The 24096-nt window shown below is 46.2% G+C and overlaps 1 protein-coding gene across 3 annotated transcripts in view; it reads right to left on the bottom strand.

Annotated features, from left to right (window-relative positions):
* Positions 1-24096, bottom strand: part of LOC138503097 (protein argonaute-4) — a 324615-nt gene that overhangs the window by 176986 nt on the left and 123533 nt on the right. For all 3 annotated transcript variants that reach the window (XM_069622601.1, XM_069622603.1, XM_069622602.1), the window contains exon 6: positions 1899-2033. In XM_069622601.1, the coding sequence (XP_069478702.1) occupies positions 1899-2033 (135 nt within the window). The remainder of the gene's footprint in view (positions 1-1898; positions 2034-24096) is intronic.

Raw genomic sequence — 24096 nt, 5'->3', positions numbered from 1 at the left:
CCTCAACCATCTCAAAATCAACCCATGCAAAACAGAGATAATGATCGTTTCAAAAAAGGGAGGAGACCTAAACTACATCCCCTGGCCAAGAGAGCTCGGCACCACACCAGAACCATCATCAACTGTAAAAAACCTAGGGGTCCTGATGGATAACAATCTCACTCTAGAGCCACAAGTAAATTCAGTAATCAAGAAATGTTTCTTCCTCCTGCGAGCAGCAAAAAGGATCCTACCGTTCCTGTCGTTCGCCAACAAAACATTTACCATCATCGCTCTGATCATGTCCAGAGTAGACTATGCCAACAGCCTATACCTGGGCATGACCGAACGACTTCTAAAAAAAACTAACGCATACAAAATGCAGCAGCCAGACTCCTCCTCAAGCTACCCCGAAGAGAACACATCACACCCGCGCTAAAAATACTACACTGGCTACCACTAAAACAACGAATAAAGTTCAAGTCCATGTGCATTACACACAGAGCAATACACAAACAAGGCGCAGTATTCCTAAGCGACAAACTACGCCTACATCAACCGACAAGAACACTAAGATCTAGCACCGACATACGCCTGGAACCAAAACCCTACAATAGAAAGAAAAAAAAAACTCGGAGGATCCTTTTTCTCCCACCAGGCACCCAAAACCTGGAATGACCTACCTAAGAATATGGGGAACACAATAAACCACCTAGCATTCAGGAAGCTCCTCAAATCATGGCTCTTCACAGGGTAAGAACAACAGAGACGCACCAGAATGCGCAGACATTCAAACAACGATGAAAATAACTCCAATGCCGGCCACTCTCAAACCAAAGAACTAACCACTCGACAGAGCATAAGATATCATGGAAAATGGCCACAAAAGGAAGGCTCCAGAGACTGAACACATACTTAGACCCAGACGAAAGCCCTCAAGTGATTCACCCACTCGCACGTACCGGACACACCATATCCAGACCGGCAGATGCATTTAGATAGAATTGAGAATATTAGTATGGCCACACTTGGATGGAATTGTGGACATTGGCCTGCGTCGCATCTAGAGGGGACTTTGAATGCTAGCATGCCCGTCCTTCGATAGAATTGTGAATATTAGCATGTCCACATTTAGACAGAATTGAGAATATCAGCCTGCATCGCATCTAGATAGGACCATGAATGTTGGCATGCCCGCACCTAGGTGAAAGCTGAATGCCAACATACCCACACCTAGATAGATTTGCGGTACAAATCCCTTTAACATTTAACATATAGTCATAACCCCCAGAAGCACTCCAGATACTGTGTGCCCACCGTTGTGTCGAATATCCTAAAGAATATTTTTCTATCGTATGTTCAGCAAAATAGGACATATATTCTGAGACTATGATTCAGAAATGCAAGGTTTCGTGTAAAAAAAAAAAAAAAGCAAGGAAACTGATTAAAGTCGCACAAAGCCAATGCATTTCGAATTATTGTCCATCAGGGCTGAATCTTTCAACTAGCACTGAAAGCCTTAATCAATGGATATCCAAAAGAAGAAACTAACCAAAGTCACTAGTGTTCTAAAACCTAGGCAATCAATCAGGATAGCTTACGTGTTCTACTCAACACCATCAAGGAAAGTCTTAAAGGTCTCACCTACATCTAGGCGCCAAAAACGGATAGGGAAAATCAGTATAGTTTAACCATGTTTTACCCTTTTTGATTTATTTTTACACATAATTAAAAGACCTGTGCAGCAGCTAACCACAGAGTCCAACACATTTGTAGCCCATCCTACCAGAGGCCTACAGATTTGGTCTAGCCGTCGGCTAGGAATAGTGTGCTGTGTTTACGTGCAGAACTTCTGGAGCATGTGATTATGGTCTGCTATAGCTTGACATTTTTTACCCATATATAGACTGCAAACTTACCTCGAATTTCTTTGGTGAACTTGACGCGCTGCGAGTCAGTAAGAGGCTTGGTTTGTTCATTGATGTTCTGGATGTCCAACACTTCACACATGAACTCAATGACTGGTTGTGCACGGTAGAACGCTGTTGCAGACACTACAAATAAGTGAAGGATTTTAGATTTGTTTAATCTACCAGGACTAACAGTTCACTGTCAAAGAAATTGCACGTTAAGTGGTTCTGTAAGATCAGTGAGAGTAGCCATGGAGTCATTACACAGTGTCTAAACATGGCACAGAAAGGTCCCCAATCAACCCCCCCTGCCCCCCACCCACTCCCGAATGGTGATAGCATGAAATTAAATAAATTCTGCTCATCCGGCAATGAAACACCTGGATTTCCGGCGCCATTCCAGTGATGTGAAATAAGTGGCCCCACAGACGTCAATATGGCTTGCATTAATACCACCTAGAATGTGCCCCAGTAATTGCCACCTCAATACTACAAAACAGTAAGTGTAGTAACCACATCATCTGGGAAGAATTGTGACTGCCATCACTTTTTTTTTTACAAGCAGGGTGAGTGGGAGTTCGGAAGTGTACCAAGGTGGCATAGCAGAACTCTACCAGAAGTCTTGCTTCTCCAGTATGGAATCACTTCTTGTTAGACAAGATTGTATGCAGTACCCTTTGGAAGACTACACAAACCTTGTCCTCTTGGCAATAGGTAACCCAACCTTTGGTATCAGTCTGTACTACACAGGTTGGTAGTGAGGCTGAGAAGCCAGGCTCATCTCAAGAGGGGTCAATGTGAGCAGTAGGGATTTTACACAGATTCACAGTGACAAGTAGTCAAACAAACTCTTACACTCAAGGTTTCTTGATAAAACAATTTAACAGTCAGTTCGAGCAATATATATGTAACTAAAATACATTTGAAAATGCACATTCCTAGTTTCTCTAAATCATCAAGTACCCATTTGGGATGGCACAAAGATTCTTCCTACACCCTGGGGTGACAAATAACTAGGACACTATGGACATTAATATATCACTGGTACATTTAGAGCAATACCGAGTTTGGTGTCAAAGAAAAGGGTTTGGGAAGAAAACAAAGGTTAACAAATATTCTGAAGCAGGTAAGTATTTTAGAACCCCCAATGCAAAGAAAATTAACCCTTTCCTGGAGGAAAGGTAAAGCACAAAGTCAGAGGTAACAAGAGTCTTTCAGGGAGCCAGGCCAGCCAATGTTAATTGAGCAAAAGTCTAGGTGAGCTGAAACACTTCTTGCAGTCAAGTAAAAGTCTTGCACAAAGTTTATAAGTCTTCGTAGAATAAAATCGAATCACTGTTGGGCCACAAGCTGGGAGGCCTGTGAGGGGCAAAAGCTGCAAGCAACTCTGCAAAAGCAACCAAGACGAGTCTCAACTGAGAACTAGCAAGGCTACACGACAACAGGCAAGTCCCTTATTTTTACAATACCTTTGGTTAGAAGAAATTGGTTCCAGCTGGCTTCTGTTCCCGTGTAGGTCTGCAGATCCTGTTCCTGGGCCTCAGTCGTAGGGACAAGAGGGGCTTTATAATGGCAATCCATTATAAGACAGGTTGTTGGGCAAGAAGTAGTGCAGTCCAACTGGTGTGTGACTAGACTTCTCTTGGTATTAGGTAACCCACCTTTTCATATAGGCCCCTACTACTCAAGTTGGAAGTATGACTGAACAGACGGCCAGTAACATAAATCCCACGTTATGATTTAATTCAAAAAGTGAATAAAGCAGGCGAGTAATTCATAAGTTACACATTTTCCAGCACCCAGAGGTGACGTCATTAGAAGTCAGTATAACATTTATATTGGTATCACCTTTGCAGTATTAAGTTTTTAAAGGTAGGAAAGGTTAGGGTTGGATCAGAACAGACTGATAGGTTATAAGAACAGTTCGATTCTCCCAAAGGGATGCAAGTCAGTCTATCATCTCAGCATTAAAGTGTTCAACATTTAAAACCTGTGAGGGATCAAGCACTGACAAAGCCGATAGGTTCAGAAGCAGGCTTTTAGGGAGCCTGGCCAGGCAAAGTCAAAGTTCGGATTCTCTTATTCGAAAATGTTCCCAATTAGTCAGTGTTCAAAAGAGAAACCACAGCAACTCAAGGAGTCACCTTTAGAAAGCACAAGCTGCAGGGCCAATGCAGGCAAGTTGGTCAATTTATTGTAGGGTTAATTTTCACTCCCAAAAAATAGGAAGCACCATAAATGGCAAAAGGATAAAATAACCCCCCAAGCACCACAGTACGTTTAAAAAGACGAAAGTGTTCCAGCTGGTTGGCTTCACGATGCAATGCAGTAGACCCTTGTTCATGGTCCTTGGTTGTGGTGTCGAAAGAGAGGACGTCTGGCTGGCTCCTGCGGCAACACTCCAGAGTGTGACTCGGCAGAAATGGATATCTATCGATTGTGGTTTTGGCAACTTTTTCTCAGCGCAAACAAAGAACGAAAAGCTCTGGTTAGGTTTTCCTTGATCCTTGGTTCTGGACTCTGGTGAGGGTACACTGGATGTGGATTTCTAGCTTCTATAGGGTCCTCTGGATGCCCACGAAGATCTGGCCGGATTCAGACTTCAGAAGACCATGCACTCACAGGTGGTTGAGGTACCCCGGGTATTGGGCATCTGCAGCTTTGTAAAGTCGCATCAAGACAGGGGTGCCAAAATAGAGTATCTCGAGGCTAGTTGGTCCCACCAGCCTAAAGGAGGACGTCATCCTTTACGGGTCTTCCCTGTCTATTCGAAAACCGGGTCAGTACAGCTGCAGGGCTTAAGGAATTACTAGGTAAACCCCCTACGCCCACCCCGTCCCCCCCCCAGCACTCAACATAGGATGGTGTGTGCCGGACCCATAAAGTAAAGATAAGTAAGTCAGTAATTCACCCAAGAAAAGTTGGTTAAACATTAAGAGAAATCCAAGGGACCTCAGTGGCACTGCACAAAAAAGCAAAAGCAGATGCCTATGGAGTTTACCAGACTCAGAAAATCATTGCCAGGAAAACATGTGTGAGTGAGCAAAAGGTCTCACCCTTTCAGGAGTAAAAATGAAAAAGCACCGAATCCAGCAAGAGAGCTGGGGGTCTCTAAGGTTTAAGGGAATTTGCACAGAAATTCTCCCTAACACAGGTGTAAGATTAGCTTTAATGATTGAATGTATGCTCATTGAATGCATATGGGGAAATGAGCACCAAAGTTGGCATGCAGACACCTCCTGCTTGTAGACTAGAAGGGCCTGGTTGGCCTGACACCAACAGCTACCAAGAGTCACTTTTGGCTCCTCGGGCCAATGGATGGCAAACACATAGCTATATGAATTCTAACTCTGCTCATTTGGAACAACCACCTTAGGACAGATTTATGCAACATTTAAAGCAGGATGGGTCATAAATAAAGGACAAACTGATAAGTTTACATCTTATGTGCACTAGCTCCTGGTCACTGGTTAATGCTGGATATCCAGGAGCTGATTTTAGCTTCTGCTTATCCAATCTCAATTTCTGTCCCTAAAGGCTCTAAACCATTCAAACAGTGGCTGTCCAATCATGCACAGCTAGCTGCACAACACCTGTGCAGCAACCGACATCCCTAGCTGGAATGAGGATTGGTCCAGGTCAGATCCAATGCATCACTTCTGCACTACACTTAAGGTAGCTTGTGCTACAGTAAAATAAAGAATTAAAAAAAACTTCACCAAAACCAGGCACACAGGAGACACCCCCCCTGCTTTCATCCACACAGCACCATGGATGTTCGGACAAGTAGTAACGTGGGCCATTGAAAAACTACTATTACTTTGTGATCTGAAGAGGTAAACAAATGTGGCTTTTAATGTGTATTAATGATTTGGTGCAAATATTTTTTACAAAACATTTCTTCTTCTGTTAAAATAGCTTGTGCTTTTTTTTAACGACTTAAAATATTTTATCAGGAACTTTAAAAATAAAAATAGGGCGTACAATACTCCAACTCCATAATATGATCTGGAGCACTGTGAGGTTCATACTTCATTGTATGCCTGAGAGCAAGAGAAGGTGGTCTCATTGCCCTTGAGAATCTAAAACAAAGCTACATCTCTGTTAAACATCTGTCATCCATTCTAGGAGGCCACCCATATTATTGTGAGCAGGGAGCAACTTCTGGGTGTTTAGCCAAACAAAATCAAGGTAGCATGGAGAGCAGCCAAGACTAAATCTCAGGAGAGGTGAGTGGGGTCAGAGGTCCACAATGCGTCCACTCAGTAAATCACGCAGTATTGCACTTTACTAAAATACTAAATATATGACAATGCATTACTTACCGTAAAAGCATTTCTGATGGTTGTATCTGCTTAGATTCACATGCTGTGCATAGGTCCGACATCCAGTGGTCACTGCGGAGTATTGCATTTTGTTTTTCGTAGTCGAAAAAGGGGCCGTCGACAAGGCGTGTCTGTAACACTATCCCTATAGTGACGTGCGTTGTACCCACAATCCCTCACGCATCGAGGTCCCTCTGTTTGTATTTTTCTGCCCTGAGGGAGCCTTCTAGACGTGAGTGAGTACAGAAAAGAGAGAAATATAGAAAAGGATGTCTATGTTCCTTCCATCCGAGCGGGGAGGAAGGGTGGGCGCATGTGAATCTAAGCAGATACAACCATCAGAAATGCTTTTACGGTAAGTAATGCATTGTCTTCTGATGTTTGTTAATCTGCTTAGAATCACATGCTGTGCATAGACTAGCAAGCAGTACCCGGAGATGGCGGTGGGTTATGAGAAGGAACAGTAGAGAAAAGATGTCTTAATACTGCCTGTTCCACCTGGGAATCAGATCTAGAGTGTGCATCTAGACAGTAGTGTTTTGTAAAGGTGTGCACAGAACTCCAGGTAGCCGCTTTGCAGATGGACTCCAGGGGAACATTTGCAATGAACGCTATGGAAGCCCCAGTGCCTCGAGTGGAAGGTGCTCTTGGCTTGAAGGGTAGTTCTCTTAGCAAGAGTGTAACAGAGAGTGATGCATTGACCAATCCATCTAGATATAGTGGACTTTGAAACTGCATCTCCTTCTCTTCCTGCTACCACAGAGACAAAGAACTGATTAGTCTTTCTCAGTGGTCTGGTTCTTTCCATGTAGAACATGACAGCTCTGCGTACATCTAGTGTATGCAGACTTTTTTCTCCCAAGCTGGAAGGGTTTTGAAAGAACGTTGGTAGTTCTATTGACTGGTTTACATGAAATTTCGAGATGAATTTTGGTGCAAACCTTGGGTGTGTGCGTAGAACCACCTTATCCTTGTGAACTGTTACGAAGGGGTCTAGTACAGAAAGAGCCTGTAGTTCACTTACTCTCCTAATGGAGGTGATAGCTATTAGGAAAGCAGTCTTATGAGTGAGGTCTTTAAGAGTTGCCTTGTGCATGGGTTCGAAAGGAGGGCCCATAAGTCTAGAAAGTACCACATTTAAGTCCCATCCGGGAGCTGGGTTAGCTATCGGAGGGTGTATTCTCTTTACCCCCTCCATGAAGGCCTTGATAACTGGCATCTTCCACCACGACACTAAGTTGGGAAGTGGTGTATGCAGAAAGTGCCGCTAGGTGGACTTTAATGGAATTGAACACTAGACCCGAATCCAGTAAATGGGTCAAGTATAGAACAATGTTAGTAGGAGAGCAGTCAACCGGGTTGATGCTCTTACCTCTACACCAGATGACAAATCTTTTCCACTTGCTAGAATAGCAGTGGCGAGTATTAGGTTTTCTTGCTTCCCTGAGGATGTCCATACATCTCTGCGGGAGTTGTAAATGTCTAAATTCTATGATCTCAGGAGCCAGGCTGCTAAGTTCATGGTCTGAGGGCATGGATGCAGTGTCCTGCCCTTGTCCTGTGACAGCATGTTGTACGGGCAGGGAAGTTTCACTGGGGGAGATAGGGACATCTCCATCAAGTGAGCGAACCATGGCTGCCGGGCCCACATTGGGGCCACTAGTATCATGGTAACCTGCTCCTGGTGCATCTTGTGCACCACTTTGTTGAGAAGGGGAGTCGGGGGAAAGGCGTAAACAAATTTCCCTGACCATTGAATCGACAGACCGTTCCCCTTGGACTGGTTCTGGGCGTACCTGGAGGCGTAACTTTGGCATTGTGAGTTCTTCAGAGTTGCGAACAGGTCTATTTCCGGGAATCCCCATTGCGTGAAGACGTCTAAGACTATATCTTCGTGCAATTGCCATTCGTACTCTTCGGGCAGGGGGGAAGTCTCTGCTGAGTTTGTCTGCTAGCAGATTGAGTTCCCCTGGTACATGTTGTGATAATAGGAACATGTGTTTGAGAGCCCACTTCCATATATTCTGGGACAGCTTGGACAGTCCTGGAGAGTGAGTGCCCCCTTGCTTGTTGAGGTAGTACATGGCTGTGGTGCTGTCTGTGAGGACCATCACTGTCTTTCCTTGTAGGTGTTCCTGAAAGGCTTTCAGTGCTTTGAACACCGCTAGTAGTTCCAGCAGGTTTATATGCTTGGATGCTAAGCTCGGAGTCCACGCTCCGTGAGCAGTCTGATGGGATAGGTGAGCCCCCCATCCTGTGAGGGATGCGTCTGTGGTTAGAGTGGCTTCCACTGCGGGTGTGGCAAATGTTTTCCCTAATAACAGGTTTTCTTTTGTCCATCACCGTAGCGAGAGAACCAAGGCCTGCGAGACCACCACTAGATCATCCCATTGTCCGCTGGCCTGACACCACTGGCTGTAGAGCCACTCTTGCATTGGGCGCAGGCGCGCGTGAGGTACCAAATAAATACATGACGCCATCATCCCTAGCAAGCGCATTGCTTTGCGTACCGTCACCTCTCGACCTGCCACAATGGGGAATCTGAAACAGCATGTTTTGGACCCTCTCGTTGGAGGGGAATACGAGGCAGTCCTTTGTTCGAATTAGAGCCCCTAGGAATTGTTTGATTTGGCTGGGGTCTAAGCTGGACTTCTTTTCGTTGGAGAAGCCCAGTTGGGACAAAAGGTCTACGGTCTTTTGGGTATTGGAGAAGCATGTTTCGTAAGAATCCCTGTTATGAGCCAGTCGTCGAGGTAAGGGTATACCGGGATGGATAACCTGCGCAGGTGGGCCGCTGCCACTGCCAGTACTTTCGTGAATACCCTTGGTGCAGATGCTATCCCGAAGGGTAGTACTCTAAACTGGTAGTGTTTGTTCTCTAACTTGAACCCGAGGTATTTTCTGTGCGCTGGCAACATTAAAATATGAAAGTATGCATCTTTCATGTCTAGTGTTGTCATGTAATCCCCTTGTGATAACAGTGGGATTACTTCCTGCAAGGTCACCATACGAAACTTTTGGGGTTTGGCAAACTTGTTCGCTGGGCGCAGATCTAATACAGGGCGCATGGTTAAGTCCTTTTTGGGTACAAGGAAGTACACTGAATAAATACCTTCTGTTACCTGAGATAGGGGGACCGCCTCTATAGCTTCTTTTTTCAGTAGCTCTTCTACTTCTTGAAGAAGAATGGTGAGGTGTTCCGGTGTCATGCGTCGGTTCCGTGGGGGTCTGTACTTCGGGGAACCGTTGAATTCGATGCAGTATCCGTGGGCTATGGTGGATAATACCCAGCGGTCTGACGATATTCCCTCCCATGCTGATAGGAACGATGTTAGCCGGCCCCCGACCGGTGATGCATGGGAGGGGACCCGAATCTTCGGGTCATTTGTTGGTATTGGGCGTGGAACCTTTGGGGCTGGAGCCGCGACCTCTTCCTTTGCCACGGCGTTGGCCTCTTTGACTGAACTGGGTGTTGTTACCCTGGTTAGAGGGCCAGTTGGTAGCAGAGTAAAATTGCTGTTGGTTTTGCTGCTGGCGTTGGCCACGAAAGGAGCGTCTATTGCCATAGCCGCGTCTGTTAGGGGGCCTAGAAATTTGGTCAAGAGTCTTGATGGTATCAAAATCTTTCTTCGCATGTTCTAGGGCCTCATCAACTGCTTTCCCAAACAGATGTGTTTGTTCTATGGGCTTATTTATCAGGGAAGCCTGGGTTTCCGGCTTAAATCCCGAATTGCGCAGCCAGACATGGCGTTTGAGAAGTATTCCCTGAACCAGGGAACAGCCAGCCGTCTCTGCGGCATCTAAGGAGTTCTTTACGATGCCCTGGTTTACAAGAGTTCCCTCTGAGATTATAGCTAACAGGCGTGAGCGCAGGGGTTCTGGTGCGTCCTCTGCTTCGCTGCGCAGCTTGCTCCACTGTGCATCTGCGTAGCTAGCTAGTAGGGACTTGTTATTTGCAATCCTAGTTGAGAAGGCGGCGGAGGTCGTGATTCTCTTCCCAAGTGCATAGAGCTTCTTGCCCTCTGTCAGGTGGTGCCTCACTAGTGGATAGTGGTACCCCCGCTCTTTTTTTTGTATTAGTAACTACGAGGGAGTCCGGAATAGAATGGCCTCTGATGTACAACGGGTCAGAGGGCGAAGGGCTGAAGAGCTTTTCTATCCGAGGGTTGACCCCTCTGACTAAGGCAGGATTGGAAAGGGAAGGAGTTATTCTTCTCTTTATAGAAGCCCGGAGCGGAATAGACTGACTAACAGGGGCTTTTTCTTTAATAACTTTCTCTACAAAGTCTATGTCAGGAAGAGTTTCCCCTGTGTCTATTTCAAAATGCGCTGCTGCCTTGCGCAATAGTGCATTGAGTGAAGGTTGGTCATCTATGGGAGAGGTGTTTCCAATAGGTGAATCCTTGGGAGGAGAAGGGTGAAAGACATCAGGGTCTGAGTGCACTGATGGGGATTGCCAAGGTTGCACTGATGGGGATTGCCAGGGCTGCGAGGTAGCTGTATCTTCTTCAAAAGCTCCTGCACTAGTGAAGAAGACTTCAAAACCCTCTTCCTCATATTCTTCCTCTCCACCCAAACACTCCTCATCTTCCTGGAGGTATTGCTCCTCTTCAGTGAGGTCATATACGTCTGTAGAAGGGGGAAACAGCCTAGGAATCTTGACCCTAGGGTCATCCTGGGGCCATTCTCTTGGTCTTTTGGGTGTGGGTGGGTTTTGGCTTCCCAAAAACCTTTCCATTTTCTCCATACAAGAATGGAGTCTTTCAAGGGTCTCATGGGGGACCCCTGAATAGTCTAGAGGGGGGAAATCAGTGTTTTCACCTATAAAACGCTTAGAACGCTCCCACAACGTCGAAGAAAGGTTTCCGTCGCCCTCTGAAAAGCCCTCTGGTAGTTCAGAAGTGCCCTTAGATGAAGGGGGCAGTTCTTGGCTACTCTTGTGCTTTTTCAGCGTTTCTATAGCTTCTTGTGCGGTATTCGACGTTTGTTTCGTCGTCCGCTTACGTTTGTCTTCGGAAACCATTCTCGCCAGGCTCTCGACAACGAGTTTGTCAGTAGAGGGCTCTGGTGTCGACGTTGCCTGCGTTACGCGTTGTTCCTCGACGGCCGCTCTATGGAGCGTTACGTCGGATGATTTTGAGGTAGCGCCCGTGTTTGATGAAAGCCCAATCGCTGGTCGCGGCTGCGTTTGCGGGTGGGGCTTGAGACCCTTACGGTCTGAGGTAGACGCCGGAGTGCCCTGCGTCCCCTTCGGCGCTCATGGATTCTTCGTCTTCGACGAAGAAGAGCCGTGGGTTGTGTGCTTAGGCCTATGGGGTCTATGTGCGTCCTTGTCGCCGGGGTGTTCATCCCCATAAGCAGGGCGTGAGCCGAGCCCGTCGGGGCCGGGGACAGACGTCGAGGAGCGCGAGCGCTCCTTCTGGGGGTTAATGACTTCCGTAACGGACGTAGAGTTATCACCCTCCTCGTCACTTTCTGTAACCGCGGCAGCGGGTGAGGAAACTGACTTCGACATAGCGTAGTCCGCCCACCTCTTAACTTTCCGTTCTTTAAGAGTTCATAGTTTCAAGAGCTTACAGGCCGCACAGCTGTCCTCCTTATGATCGAGGGGCAAGCAACGATTACAGAGCTTGTGTTTATCCTTCCAAGTGTATTTGCCCCTACAGTGTGGGCAAAACTTAAAAGGTGTCCTCTCAATAGCTGAGGCAATAATAACTGGTGATAACAACCCCAAGGGAACGATAGGGGAGAAAGAAAGACATTCTCAAAGAGAAGATAAAAGTTCGAACCCCCACTCTCCCTACTGTATGTTGGCCGGCGAGGCCAGGCCACGTGTTCTGCAGCGCCGAAGGATCTCCCCCGTCTCTTCCCCTCCGTCGAAAACTTGATCGGCGGAGAAACAGCTTCACAGCTAACGTCGAGGGGAGGGATCTTTAACAATATAATTAGTATAATTAAGGACCGAGGTCCGTACTAAGTATTTGCAATGTCTCTCTAGGAGCTCCGCGTAAGGCGACCAGAAGCTGGGCGGAAAAAAACAATCTGAGGGACCTCGACGCGTGAGGGATTGTGGGTACAACGCACGTCACTATAGGGATAGTGTTACAGACACGCCTTGTCGACGTCCCCCTTTTCGACTACGAAAAACAAAATGCAATACTCCGCAGTGACCACTGGATGTCGGACCTATGCACAGCATGTGATTCTAAGCAGATTAACAAACATCAGAAATACAGATACTGAGTTAGTGCATTAGAGCCTTAAGCTACGATAGTGGTGTGTGCTCACACTCCCAAGAATGTTTCAGGAGAGTGAACAGGCAACAAGGTCAGCTACAAACATAAGAGTTGGTTTATGGCCTACAGATGAGCTGGACTAATTGGAAAAATGGGGAGTAGTCTGATGGGAGTCAAACACCTTGGTTTCGTTTCACATACATGCTGCTAAAGAGCCAAAAGTCCAAGGTTGGGATACTATGCAGCCAATCAGTGGGGTTAAGGGACAACATAATGTGCGATGTAGCATAGACCAATCCATTGTTTCGTCCGCTATGATCAGTACTATATGTATTTAGAGGTAGTGCAAGGCGTACCCTACAGATAGGGTACCCAATGAAGTATTGTTAGGACAGTTTAAGTCCAACTAAGGGCTTAGTAAAACCATTCAACTGAGGCAGTACAAGACTCCACTCTTAGTATAAGGCTGTCCCACCTGAGCTCAAAGTAGTGTAGACAGAGCAGCCAGGCTCATCTTAGGAGGGAAAGAGCGCTGTAGAATCAGTACAAATGAAATTGTAATACAATTGGTCCAAAGAAACACTGAAACACTATGTATTGTAAAAATTTTTATTGAAGTACAAGTAGGCCCAGATAAATCAAAGGGAAATTAAGTACTATCACATTATATCACAGATATAGAAACAAAACTATGCTTGAGGTGCCCAGACCAAAGCATAAACCTTATTTTGTAACACCTAACAGAAGAAGTTCTATGGAAGTCAAACGTTTCATATACATTCACTATATGTCACACCTATTCTTGTGGAGTAAAAACCAATGGATACTTTCAGATTACATTCAATAATTCCAGGGTAGTAGACCCTACCATTTGTACTGCGACACTCAGTAACAAATCACATCAGTCAACTGAAAAGTAACACGTATTCTAGGTACATTAAACATTTTCAACTACTTTTGTGGTAAAAAACAGTTACACTAGGTGAGTAAAACCTAAGGGAGTAATATTCAATTACAGGTGCTTTTGAGATCCGTGAAACACAGATTGAGAGAAGCAGTAACTCTTGTAATTTATTTTTGGATGGCACACAGCTAACTCAAGGCAAGTAGAACTCATACTTCCATTCTCCCAATGAAGTCTAGGTTAGATCTTTCCCAGCAATACAAGTTAAATGTATGTACCACCTATGAGGGAAAGTTAGAACCAAAGTCAATGGGTTAGAAGAGTTTGCAGGAAGCCAGTGTTAGGCAAGATTGTATGTAGTAAACCGGTGGGTTACTACAATAGGGAAGCCAAACTTTGGTATAGGCCTGTACTACACAAGTTGGTAGAGTGACTAAGCAGCCAGGCTTATCTCAAGAGGGGTCAATGTGAGCTGTAGGGTGGTAACAGATTCAGAGTTAGGTATTCAAACACTTGCACTCAAGGTTTCTTGATTAAAAATTATTTATAAAATAAAAGTCAGTTTTAAAATAAGCCTTCTTTAGAAAGGGCAATATGCAACAATAAAATACACTTAAAAAATGTTCAGTTTGTTAAGTAGATACCCTTTAGGATGGCACAGAGCCACTTCCTACACCCTGATGTGACTTCAATAGCTAGGGCACTGTGGACATTGATCTATCACTGACACTTAAATGCAATACTGGACTTCCGGAAAAAGCAACAGGTTAGGGAAGGAAACAAAAGGGTTAACACGTTTCTCAAAACAGGCAAGCACTCTTCAATCCCCCAATTAAATATAGGTTAACCCTTTCAAAGCTATACAAGTAAGGTGTGTGACTTTTTGGAGGGAAAGATCAACACAAAGTCCGAGGGTAAGAAGCGTCTGCAGGGAGCCAGGATAGCCAATGTCACTTGAGCAAAGTCTAGGGGAGCTGAAGCACTTCTTGAAGATAGCACTAAAGTCTTGCACAATGTGAAGAGTTTTGTTGTAAAAAGAAATCGCTGTTGGGCCACAGCTGGGGGGCTTGTGAAGAGCAGAGATGCAAGCAACTCTGCAAATGGCAGCAAAGGCAAGTCTTCAGTGAGAGCAAGCAAGCTGCACATAAGAGTTAAGTAGCCCTAGTTACACAGTACCTTGAGTCTGAAGAAAAGGTTCCATCTGGCTTCTGTTCCTGTTGTAGGTCCTGCAGATCCTGTTATTCCTGGGCCTCAGTCATGGGGACAAGAGGGAGGGCGCCTGGGGACTCCTGAACTATGATTTGAAGGTAGCGAATGGCACACTTAAGATCAGCGGCACTTCGTGGTTTCAAATACTTGCAAATAACACAACTGCGGTTCTTGGATACCTTGTGCACTTTCCTTGCTTCTTGGGTCCAGCACTCTGTTGAGGTGGTTCAGGCTTGGCTAGTCCTACTTCAAGGGTGTGCAGTGAATCTTCCTGGAGCTCAGGTGTACTTTAAAAGCAATGCACTCCTCCTGGTGTTCCTGTCCCGTGGCACTCGGTTCCTGCAGCATCAATGAAGTACAGCCAGCAGAGAGGGGTTCCATGCAAGTTCGTCTTGAGGCGGATTGGTCCCACCAACCCAAGGGTAGAAGTCATCCTTTCCGGGCTTTTCTAGTCTAGACATTTGGAGCTTCATTACTGCAGCAGGGCTTCACTGGGCACACCAACGGCCCAGGAGGTTGCAGCATGCTTCTCTTTGCTTCTTCTGTTCCTTCCTCCAGTGGTTAACTGTGCTGTTAGAGAGAATTCTCAAACATGTGCTAATTCCCTCTACCTTAGAGAGCCTGGATTTTGAGGACTTGGTTGTTTTTAACCTGGAGAGAATGAGACCCTTTTTCCCCCCACTCATGTATTTCTGTGATTTTATACACAGTTTCCTTTTGGTTATGGAGTCTAACCAACTCCATAGGCATCTTTTACAATTGTGTCACACAGCACCTTCATTGCAGTGCAGGGAAGTCTTTCAGATTTCCCAAGGTTTAAATACCTTCTCTGGGATCAACTAATGTTTCCCAGAGCAGTGGAGTGAAATTGACTTCACTTAGTGCTATAAAATTCTAGACCCAGCACACCCCATCTTTGTAGCATTCATGTTATCCTTTCCTCTCAGAATGGCTGGTGGCAGTGGTTTTGCAATGAACTACCATGATTTAACCCGACCGCGAACTGCAAAATGGCGCCGAGCCTCCTTTGGTAAAATGGTCCGCGGTTGTCTTTTTTCGCCATTTCTTTGTGGAAAGGTCTTTAGAGTTTTTCTCTGCGCGCCAAACCAGGTTTGGTCTCTTTGTTCATTCGCCTTTGGCGGGCTTCAAGAGTGAAACCCGCATCTGGCTCCAGAGTGTCTGGGGTAGGCAGGCAGTGAGGGAGGTGCCCGAAACTCCCTGCGCTTAGTCTCCTAGGAGACCCAAGTGGTGATTGGCTGGCTGACTGTCCGGCAAGGACAGCCACCCTGCTGGGTGAGTAGCAGCTAGGCTGGAATGAATGGGAGAAAACCGTTTAAAAGGCGAGTCTCTTGGCTTGGAAGGCAGAGTTGACCACTGGACGAAGGAACAGAAGAGCTTGAAGAGGACGGCTGCTGCAACTCCTGCACCGTTGGTTTGTCGGTGAAGCCTACCCCCCTCACCTGCTATGCTTTGCTAATGCCTCCCCCACTCACCTGCTGTGCTCTGATAATGCCTTCCCCCTCACCTGCTGTGCTTTGCTAATGCCTTCAACCTCACCTTTGAGTTGGTGGGACTCCCAAGTAAGCCACCTGGACACCCATCTCAGAGCTGGTTGCATTTCCTCAGAGTGCTGCAGGAAACCTTAGAGGCAGGGAGATGGACACCAGATTGTGTGCGTTGCTTGTAAGCTGGCCGAAAGCTTTTGTAAGATACTCAGGACTGACCAAGTCTGAACCCCTCATTTGAGTGGGGTACCTCAGATGTGAATAAAGTCCACCTTGACAGCCAGGAACCACTTATTGCCATTTTCTGTACCGCAAGGAGCTGAAACGCGAAACAGCCACTGAAAAAGTTTGCCGGTTGCCAGCTTTGACAGTGCAGGAGTCCCCGACATCCTCCCTCTTGTCCCCACGACTGAGGCACAGGAACAGTGAGATCTGCAGAGCTGTACAGGAACAGAAGTCTTCAGCTGTATCTTTTTCTTCTTTACTAAGGTACTGTAAAACTAGCCTAAGAGAACTTACCTCTTACTGTGGAAGTGCTTGTAACTTCTGCAACTCACAAGTCTTGAGCTTGGGGCCCTTCATTTGATTCTTCTTTTTACCAAAGACCCCTAAGAACTTGTGCAAAGACTTTTCCATTTACTTACCCGAAGTGTTGCATCCTATACAAAGACTTTTGCTCATTGTCTTTGGTTTAGCCTATTGAATTGAATGACTCTTATTTGCCCTGCTTAAGAATATTTGTAATTTCTTGTGTTCTAATAACCTTTGCTTTTACCAACTATTGAGAGTATTCTGTATGCCAACAGTAAGGTATTAATGTCCCCAGCCTCCTTGTTATTAAGTCACCTGTGGGTGTAGGTTGTGTCTGTGGGCCATATCAAAAGGGCCTTGTCTGATCTAGAAACTGAAGAGTGTACAATATTGAAGTATATTTGTGATTTACTATTCTATTGCTTCCTTCTAAAGAAGGTTTTATAACTGACTGATAAATGTATAATTGTTTATGCAAGAAACCGAGTGCAAGTTTAAATACCTGTAACTGAATCTTTGCGTAGCTCCACTACCGCTCACATTTACCCTCAGATAATCCTGGTTGCTCAACACGCTACCAAAACTGGGTAGTACAAGCGGATACCAAAAGTTGGGTTGCCTATACCTGTAGTCAGTTGTTTGTAGTGTTACCAGAGGATACTGCATTCAATCTTTCCCTAAAATCTGCCTTCCTTGCAAAAGACATTGGGCCTCATTACGAGGTGGGCGGAATGGGTTTAACGGCGCCGGTAATGGTGCCGGTAAACCCATTCCGCCCTATTACGAGGTTCCCTTGCGGGACCCGCTCAGAACGTCTGGTCAGACCAGAAGTCCTTTGCTGGTCCCACAAGGGGACCAGGAAGCTAATACCGGGCCCGTTACCAGCTCCATCCCCATTTCCATTGAGCCCTATGGGGGCTCGAATGGGGATGTGTATTTTGAATGAGGAATTACCAGGTCCTCCAAGGTTGGAAGACCCGGTAATTCCTCATTCAAGGAACCCGGACTCGAGTTTGGAGGCAACCATGGCGCTAATAGCACCATGGCTACCTCCAAATTCGTAATGAGGCCCATTGCCTTTTATGCAAGTTTCTCCCATTCATTTGCAGCCTAGCTGTCACTCACACAGCCAATTAATCACCTTTGGGTGCATTCCTGTAACCAAGGAGACTAAGCACAGGGAGTTACAAAACCTCCCTTGCTTCCTGCCATGCCAAACACGTGGGAGCCAGAGGCAAGCTTCACCAACAAAAGGGCCAAACCTGATTTGGCGTGCACAGGGTAGATATCCAACAAGAAATGGTGAAAAAAGAAGACCGGGCCATTTTGACAAAACGGGCAGCCTTGGGTGCAATACTGCAGCTGAGGATTCAGCCTGCGGTAAAAAAGCACAATGGTGGGAAAATTAAACCACTGCCACCAGCCATTAATTGTAGAAAGGGTAACATAAAAGTGTTAACCCTCCAGCACTATGTAAGATGGTGTGTGCTGGGTCTACAAAGAGAAAAAGTAAGTAAAGTCAATTTCACTTTACTGCTCTCTGAACCAGTAGTTTATCCAAGAAAAGGTATTTAAACCTTAGCAGAAAATCCAAAGGAGTCTAATGTGACACTGCACTGCCTAACAGCCAGGACAACCAAAGTCAATTTGAACAATGTCTATGGAGCTGAGGCACTTCTTTAGATAGCACAGTCAAAGCACAACCCAACACTTTATGAATGACTCAAGGTTATTCTAGGTAGCTAAATCCTAATGCAGACTTAATGGAGACCTATTCTGGACAGGCTAACAGCAAGTCCGTGGAAGCAACACCCAGTTGGGGACCACTGATACCATTATCTTAACAGGAATAACTAAGAAACCAGCAGCATTACTTTTGGGAAGAGGCACAACCAAATCACAGGTGAGTAATACACCCTCAAATCTACTCTGTTAGAATGGAAAAAACGTTTAAGTAAAGAATGAGGCTACATATTAAGAATAGTGCACACACATCCAAGTTAAGTATCAACTTTTGTAACTGTTCACTCACCGAGTTACAATTACCAACCAACTCTTTTACAATTAAGTTCCTTTTAAAAGCGTACTCTTTTCTAGGCAAAAGGCCCAATCCCTGAAAAGTCTTTCCCTTATTCTTGGAGCTTGAGTGTTCTCAGTGTCACAAGTGGCGTCACTAGGGTCTAGTGTCCAACAGACAGTGTCAGGATAGGTTCTTACGTTGCAAAAGTCAGAGCTCCTCTGAAAGACTGTTCAAACAGGTGAGCATTTTACTTTAGAATTACTTGAGGGTGCAGGGGCTTCTCAGAAGACACCCTAGCAGGATTACAGCAGTGGAACTGGGTGAACTGGACGAGAGGCCTCACAATCACAGAAAACATCCTACAACTACACAGGAATAAGAAGAGATTTAAGGTAACTACATACCCCAGTCAATAGTACCTCAGCATTGAAGGTTTTGCAGCAGGAGAACTTCAGGCTCTGCAACCAAAAACCTGGTCAGCGGACTGAAAATAGGACCTTGGAAGGGACTTTGCTGCAGGGATCAACAGAGGAGGCTCTAGGCAAGATTTTCCTCACGGCTGGCTGAGGTTCTGTGAATTTGGCGCCTTTTACAGATGCAGATGACCGAATATCGCAGGTCGGATTCTCGTCGTTAAAAGGGTCCAGCACTCTGGTGAGGGAACTTTTCAGACTCAATTTGTGTCTCTGCAGATACACCAGGATGCCCACGAAGTTTCAGCGAGATTTGGAATTCGGAAGACCATGCACCGAACAATGCGGTCCCAGGGTATTGAGGTATTGCAGCCCTGCAAGGTTACAGCACGGCATAGGATGGCTCAAAATTTCCGGTCCCCTAGTCTAGTGGGCCTCAACAGGGTCAGGATCATCGTTTTCGGAGTCCCCATGTCGATTGGAAGGAAGGGCAACAGCAGCCTCAGGTTACACAGCAGGCTCTCCGGTGGCTGGAAATCTTCTCAGCTGCTTTTCCTTAATCAACCTCTTCGGTTTTCAGTGGTCGACTGGTCTTCAGGTTCTGAGTATTTAACAGGAACTAAAGCACAACTTCTGCATGCTCTCCCTGCATTTTACAAGGGGCGGTCTGGTTGTCCATTCAGGACAGCCAGCCCCCCCCACCCCCACTGGGATTTGTCCCCCTTCAAGCAAAGAGGAAGACAAAGGGCTATGGAGTGTTGGACTCCTCCCACGCTTCCTGCCTTCACAGAGACTGGATCCTGGGCGGGGAGTCGAGGGGACTCCACGCGAAGATAAAAATCCCACAAAGGAATTTACCACCCTGGATGTCCGGGGAAGGAACAAGAAAGGACAAGAATCTCTAAAATGGCAAAAAAAGAGCACCCTTGGGTGCCTTTACTGCAGCTGTGAACACAGACTGCAGTGAAGGTGCACCGAATTAATAAAGTTATATCTGCCAGCAGCCATTGAAGGTAAGCTTGTCCCTGTAACAGATTTGTTTCAGTGTGAAAGAGGCTACATCATGGGTGCACAACATACGGCCCGCGGGCCAGTTGCAGCCCGCCATGCTGTTTTTTCCGGCCCGCGAGGCACAAAGACTTTCCTAATGGAGGGCGGCCCGCAAGCAGCATCGGCCGCCCTCCATTAGGAAAGTCTTTGTTGTCTTCCGGGCCGGACAAAACACTGGCCGTCATTGGCTCATCACACACGCACCATGTCACTCCTACGCGCCACGTAGTGCGTGTGTGCTGCACCAATGGAGTGCCAGCACTACGGCTGGCGTGGCCAGTAAGGCTTGATGCCGGAAGGCATTTCAGCCTTGCTTGCCACGCCAGCCGTAATACGATTCCACTTAGCTCACAGCGTTCCAGCTTACCTGCCTTCCAGCACGTCTCCGGTAAGTGGTCTGTGTGTTTGTGTGTCGGGTCTGTTCTGCTGTATGTTTGTGTTGTGCATGTTGAGATGCATGTATGGGTGCATGCTTCAGAGTTTGTGTGCTGCGTTGGGGGGGGGGGGGGTTTGGGTCTGTATGGGCGCATGCTTGTGAGTGTGCTGAGTTGGGGGGTGGGGGTTCGGGTGTGCATGAATATTTGTTATTATATGTTTGTGTTGTGTATGTTGAGATGCATGTATGGGTGCATGCTTCAGAGTTTGTGTGCCGATTTGGGGGGTTCGGGTCTGTATGGGTGCATGCTTGAGTGTGTTTGGGGCATAGTGTTTGGTTGGGGGTGAGGGGGCCATGGGGCATAGTGTTTGGTTGGGGGTGAGGGGGCCATGGGGCATAGTGTTTGGTTGGGGGTGAGGGGGCCATGGGGCATAGTGTTTGGTTGGGGGTGAGGGACAGGGGGCATAGTGTTTGCTTGGGGGTGAGGGACAGGGGGCATTTTGTTTGCTTGGGGGGGATGGGAGCCATGGGGCATAGTGTTTGGTTGGGGATGGGAGCCATGGGGCATAGTGTTGCACTCCAAGAGTGAAATCAATAATAAAGCTAAAATGGGCACAGTTAGGAGATGTACATACTTTGCTTTTTTGAGGAAACCTGACTCACCTGAATCAACGAAGGACATACTCCTCTTGGGCAACCCAAACAGCAAACTATAGCAGTCCAAAATAACGGAATGTCCAATCAAGGGTCAATAAAATATATATAATTTAATTAAACAGACGATATACAATAACTAAATCGAAATAAATGATAACAATGGAAAATGTGTAGTACAAAATGTAAGTTTGAAATGCAATAAAAACCGTTACCCCTCAAAAACATTTTTTCCATGTGTTTAATACAAATTGGGGGTTGAAAAAGCCTCCTGACATGTCCCGCCTACCGCCCCGCCCACTTTTACTTTTCGGCCCACTATAGCCCTCATGTGAGGTGGCCCTCTGGCAAAATCAGTTGTGCACCCCTGGGCTACATTGCATCTCCCCAGCGCTCCACATAAGGTGGTGTGTGCTGGTTTCACCAAACATGTCAAAAGGGATCCAAAGATCCTTTCTACCCATGGGAAATGTAGTTCTCTCAAGGTTAGCCAGAGAAAGTTTAAAAGGGGAGCCCCTAGGGCAACCCAGCAACAGGTACTTATTGACAAAAAGTTGTCAAAGATGATAACTTTCAAAAGACACTATGGAGAGTCTAAAAAATGACACCCATAAAAGGAGTAATACATTCTTTGAGTGTGGAAACAGATTCCCACTGACAGATATAAGGAAAAATAATCTGCCAGTAAAATCTCAATGTTCTGGGGTTGACACAGGTCTCAGGAAGATTTATCATTACTATACAAATTTTACCCAACAGGGCTTCTTTCGTTCACAACTGGAGAGATGCCTGCTGTCGGCCACGTGCAGTTATTTTTGCTGGAACCGGCCATCTCCCCATCCGGTAGAGTATCCTGAAGATCACCATCGGTGCCAGCAGCATTTCTTCACTGGATATGGTTGCCCTCGGACCAGATTGGAAACTTCCTTGCCCCACAGCTTGTGGCCATTTTCTACTGGATCCAACAGCAGGAAAATGTACCTCCAACAACTCCCATTGGACCTGCCAAGTCCTTTGGGGAAATCAGAGTAAGGGCAGTGAGTAGTTGCAATAATTACCTGTGCGCCCCCCCACCTCCATCTACTCCATTATTAAGTTTGAGGGGAACTTAAATTTATATTCCATTCCACTGCTTTTTAAACATTTAAAAAGCTGTTGTAAGAGATAGTAAAAGTACTTTACTTCGCTGTGAAAGTCCCGAGAAGTCTTCTGGAAGCTTGTTTATCACCACAGGAACATTTCTTAATTTTATCTCCTCCCCTAAAGGACCTCTGTGCACAAGGGCCCCTTCAACGTGGGTTTGGACTGAAAGTAAGGGCTCCTATTCCCATGGACTGGTTATTCAATTGCTTCACTAATTACAGGTACTTAGGTCAATTGTGTGCATTGTCAAAACTAAAAAAGGGGACTGTACTTCTATTTTATGTTTATATTTGTGTGATATTACTTGCTTCATTCATTCATTTTCCTAGTGTTTTTTGGCCTATATACACTATTTCTGTACTTGCTTGTCCAATTAGAATCATTTTACATTTCACTGGGTGGATTGTGGACCCCTGACACCACACCTCTCTTAAGACTTAACCTTCACCACTCTCCATGCTCACCTTGATTGGGTTTGGCTATACTCCTAGAGTTCCCCTGTTCACTATAACTAGGGTGGCCTCCGAAAATCTGTCACCCATGCCATATTTGAGAAATCAATCTTAACAGTTTGCATCTGCCTTGGATTTTGGGAGACCTGCATAAACTGGTGGGGAGGATGCATGCAAACAATGCCAACTACCTAAAATTAATTTAGGATTTTGAGCAGAACCCATTGCCCCGTAGACAAACCTAGAAGAATGCAGAAAACATACTGTGTGCTAAAAGCACAGGCCAGGGTTTGAAATTGAGGGGAGCTGGAAGCTATTTGGCTCCTACTTCTAGCCTGGAAGAGCCTTGCTGCCCGACACCAACTGCTACCAGGAGCTAATTTTGGCTCCTCAGGTCACCAAATGCTAAACAAATGCACCTATGTGAATTTAAGTCAGTGTATTTGGGGCAATCTATAAATAGATTGTAGGACACATTTAGACAACATTTAAAGCATACAGAAGGAACAAGTTACTTACCTGTAACTGTTGTTCTCCAGCATGCGTCTGGCATGGATTCACATGCTCATGAATATTCCATCGCCAGGCTGGGAATCCTCGGTAAAGAAAAACAGATTCAGTTTCGTTTCTGAACTGTCTTTCTACTAGTAACCAGTCTCTGGGTCATACTGCCCCCAGCCAATGACTGCCCTCTACATAAGCCCCTCCTCTGGCAGCCGTCTTCAGATTTGGTAGCACATAAAGTGGCAGTAGGACTAAGAAGAGCCGCAGAGGGGTTGGAGGGAAGACTCGCATGTGAATCCATGCCAGACCCATGCTGGAGAACAACAGTTACAGGTAAGTAACTTGTTCCTTCTCCAGCATGGGATCTGGCATGGATTCACGTGCTCATGAATACAAGAATACATAGCAGTAGACACATGCACAACCACGGGAGGTGGCAAGGCTCAACATTAAGCATCTCTTACCTCCTCACCAGGCTCACCTTCAAGCGAACAGGTTGCGCAGCACTGCCTGGCTGACTCTGGACTCCTCCCTGGAATCCCAGTCAACGCAGTAGAATCTCATGAGGGTGTGTGTCGACATCCACGTAGCAGCCCTGCAGATTTCCAGCAGAGGCACACCAGACAGGAACGCCGTGGTAGCAGCGATTGCTCTGGTTGAATGGGCTCTCGGACGGCCTGGCAACGGTCTGTTTGCCAACCGGTGACAGTGCATGATGCAGCCGGAGAGCCATCTGGAAATGGAAGCCTTGTAGAGGGCCTTCCCTTGGTACACAGGTCCAAAGTTCACAAACAGCTGTGATGTCTTCCGAAGAGACTTTGTGCAGTCCACGTAGAACTTCAGCGCTCTAGCCACATCCAGCGAGTGCAAAGTCCTCTCAGCTGG

Source organism: Ambystoma mexicanum, chromosome 11 (genome assembly GCF_040938575.1).
Source record: "Ambystoma mexicanum isolate Mex_15411 chromosome 11, UKY_AmexF1_1, whole genome shotgun sequence".
NCBI lineage: Eukaryota > Metazoa > Chordata > Amphibia > Caudata > Ambystomatidae > Ambystoma > Ambystoma mexicanum.
This window is presented reverse-complemented; position numbering and strand designations above follow the sequence as displayed.